Below are 2,526 nucleotides of genomic sequence, written 5' to 3'. Positions count from 1 at the left end.
AAGCCTGGAATTACACATCAGATGATAGCCTTTTCTTGAAAGAGACAGAACAATGTTTGCAAGGTGAAGGCATAGGCAAGCAAGCAAAGCTTGTAGAAGGTTGCGCTGAGCCCAAATCGAAGTGGGAGCTTATGTCCGAGTCCAAAATGCAACTGTCATTTCAATTGCCAAACAATGGGACTAGATTGTGTTTGGATATTGACAATAATGGTTCCCTTGTGACGAATTTATGCGAGTGCCAGAGCCAAGAAGAAAGCTGTGATCCAGAGAGACAATGGTTTAAGATCATTAAGAGTGCTAGAGAAATAGTGAGTAAAAGAGACTCACATTTGCGCTTGTTTTCACAGAGATCATTTCATGGAGATGTTGGTCCTCAACTCAAGAGAGACCTGTGAATATATACACTAGTAGTCAATCTTATGCCAATAAATTACTGGGATGTTATGTTGAATAATTTGCAACAGGAAATGAAGGTGAAAGAAGAGTTGGGAAATTGCGACTTCAGACCCGTCTGATTTCTGCCGACAAGCTTGGAGTCAAAGAGTATTGCGCGGTATACATCAATAGATCATACTTATTTCTTGAAAATTACCCTTCACCATTAAAAAGACTGAGATCTGATTCTAGTTGTACAACATTCCAAAAGTATAGATTTATATATTTCCAAACGTATGATTTTTCATATTATCTATTAGAAACAATCAATATAATCATATCCCACTTCAATAGTTTGCAAAAAAATGGCAATTCAAGAGCACGCATATACTGAATTACATAATGATATTTGTCCAATAAAATGTCACCATAAAATTAAATATGAAAGCCAATTATAAGACCCTCATGAGCAAGACCTTTTGTAACATAGCTCCATAATTTATTAAACTAACAATATAAAATCATCAATGAAAAGAAAAATTTCCAGCTGTAAAGAATAACGTCCACTTGTATATTATACAAGTGGGATCCAGGAGCATATAGGCACCATACACAGCAATTAACTCTGTTTATACTTCCATGCCTAATTCTAAACAGATTAATCAAATAATAACATAAAACTCTAGCTAGTTTCCCATCGGCAAAAGTTTCTTCCCCAGTTTTAGCAAATAGTAACAGAAACACTTCAGCTTATTATTTGCTTTATTGGGCACGCCAGAATTAGTTCCATCATTGCCACCAGTACAACCAGCTTTATCTTTCAGGGCAAATTTTTTCCTATACGCAACTTCTCTGGCTTTATACTCTTTCAGAACTTTGTCAGCTCTCTTTTTAAAACAGACCTTGTAAATTTGCAAGCACTCCTTTGACCGAGCTTCACATGCCTTCGCCATGTTGAGCCCATGCGTGTAGAAATGATAAGCAACAAATACCTCAAAATGCTGGGGGAAAAAAGTGGGAACATATTTGAGATAGTCCTAAAAAATGGGTTAATTGTGGATAGACCTATACTATTGCCCAACTGCTGATAGCCTCCGGTAGTTTTCTTTTGACTCTTGTACCCTCAAGAGGTCTGTCTGTAAAAAAATAATTTTCTCTCCGTAGAAGTAAGATTTCCCTGAGGGGGTCCCTCTGAAGAATAGAACAGTAGGGCACCCATCCACAATTGGACAATAGTACACGGGGTCTATCCTCAATTAACGCGAAAATAATTAGGGCCTGATGGTGTGAATGTGATGATCAAAGAGTTACCATTGGAGGCTTTTGAAGCCAATACGTCATTTGATCACACGAAGCAAAGAAGACAGCATGATTATATTCCAAGGAGTTCTTCTCTCCCTGAGGAGTACAGCGAGTCCTTTCAAATCCTGGTTCATTGAAGTAGGGTTGAGCGTTCATAACCAAACCTTGAATGGAGACAAGAACCTGAAGCATGGTCGACCGCTGTGGGTCCCACTTCTCGCAATTCTCTCTTCCAGACCACGTGTTTAGAAGGCTGAGACAAACTTTCCCATTGGGGTACAGGTTAGGATTAAAAATGCGTCCATGAGCATGAAAATATGCTTTCTGCAATGGAATATATTAACAATTCAACACAACTCAAAATTTTAAGGGTAAATTTCACTAAACCCCATATAAGTTTGGCCCTTTGGCACTTAATGCCCAAAAAAATTTAAAGACTCACTAAACCCCCAGTAAGTTTACGAATTCCAGAAAACCTCCAAAACATTTTGATTTTTTCACTATATAATCCTCACTGACTACTTTAAGATGTTTATGTGATATTCTTTGTTTGGAAGCTCAAAATATAGGCTTACACCTTTTTGGGGGTTTTTTAGAATTCCAAAGTTTATTGGGGTTTAAGTTAAAGTTTCAAAATGTTATGGAGTTAAGTGCCAAAGAGCCAAACTTATTGGGGAATTTAGTAAAATTTATGAACATTTTAAAGAGCAGTGGAATAATTCTCTGCGGCTTTGAGATTCACATACTGGGGGTTCATTGGGATATTTGTCTGTAAATTGAAAGTCGAAGAAGAAGAGGCCATCGTGATAAGGGGTGCCTGCTGGACCTACTATAACCGCCCTCAGAAGG

The 2,526-nt window shown here is 37.8% G+C and overlaps 2 protein-coding genes across 2 annotated transcripts in view; one reads left to right on the top strand and one right to left on the bottom strand.

Moving 5' to 3' along the window:
• LOC109824732 overlaps nt 1-504 on the top strand; it is a 15,500-nt gene extending 14,996 nt beyond the window's left edge. The window contains 1 exon segment of the mRNA XM_020391377.1: nt 1-504. This exon segment is cut by the window's left edge and continues 11 nt beyond it. Coding sequence (XP_020246966.1) covers nt 1-395 — 395 coding nt within the window. The 3' untranslated portion in view covers nt 396-504.
• LOC109823296 (putative ubiquitin-conjugating enzyme E2 38) lies at nt 777-2,522 on the bottom strand (the record flags this gene model as incomplete). The annotated part of the gene is made up of 3 exons (XM_020389581.1): nt 777-1,376; nt 1,687-2,001; nt 2,424-2,522. Coding segments are annotated over 3 exons (729 nt in total), but the record flags the coding sequence as incomplete, so codon positions are not given.

The sequence above is a fragment of the Asparagus officinalis genome, chromosome 9 (assembly GCF_001876935.1).
Source record: "Asparagus officinalis chromosome 9, Aspof.V1, whole genome shotgun sequence".
In the NCBI taxonomy this organism is placed as follows: domain Eukaryota; kingdom Viridiplantae; phylum Streptophyta; class Magnoliopsida; order Asparagales; family Asparagaceae; genus Asparagus; species Asparagus officinalis.
Note: the sequence above shows the minus strand (reverse complement) of the source record. Positions and strands in the feature narration are given on the sequence as shown.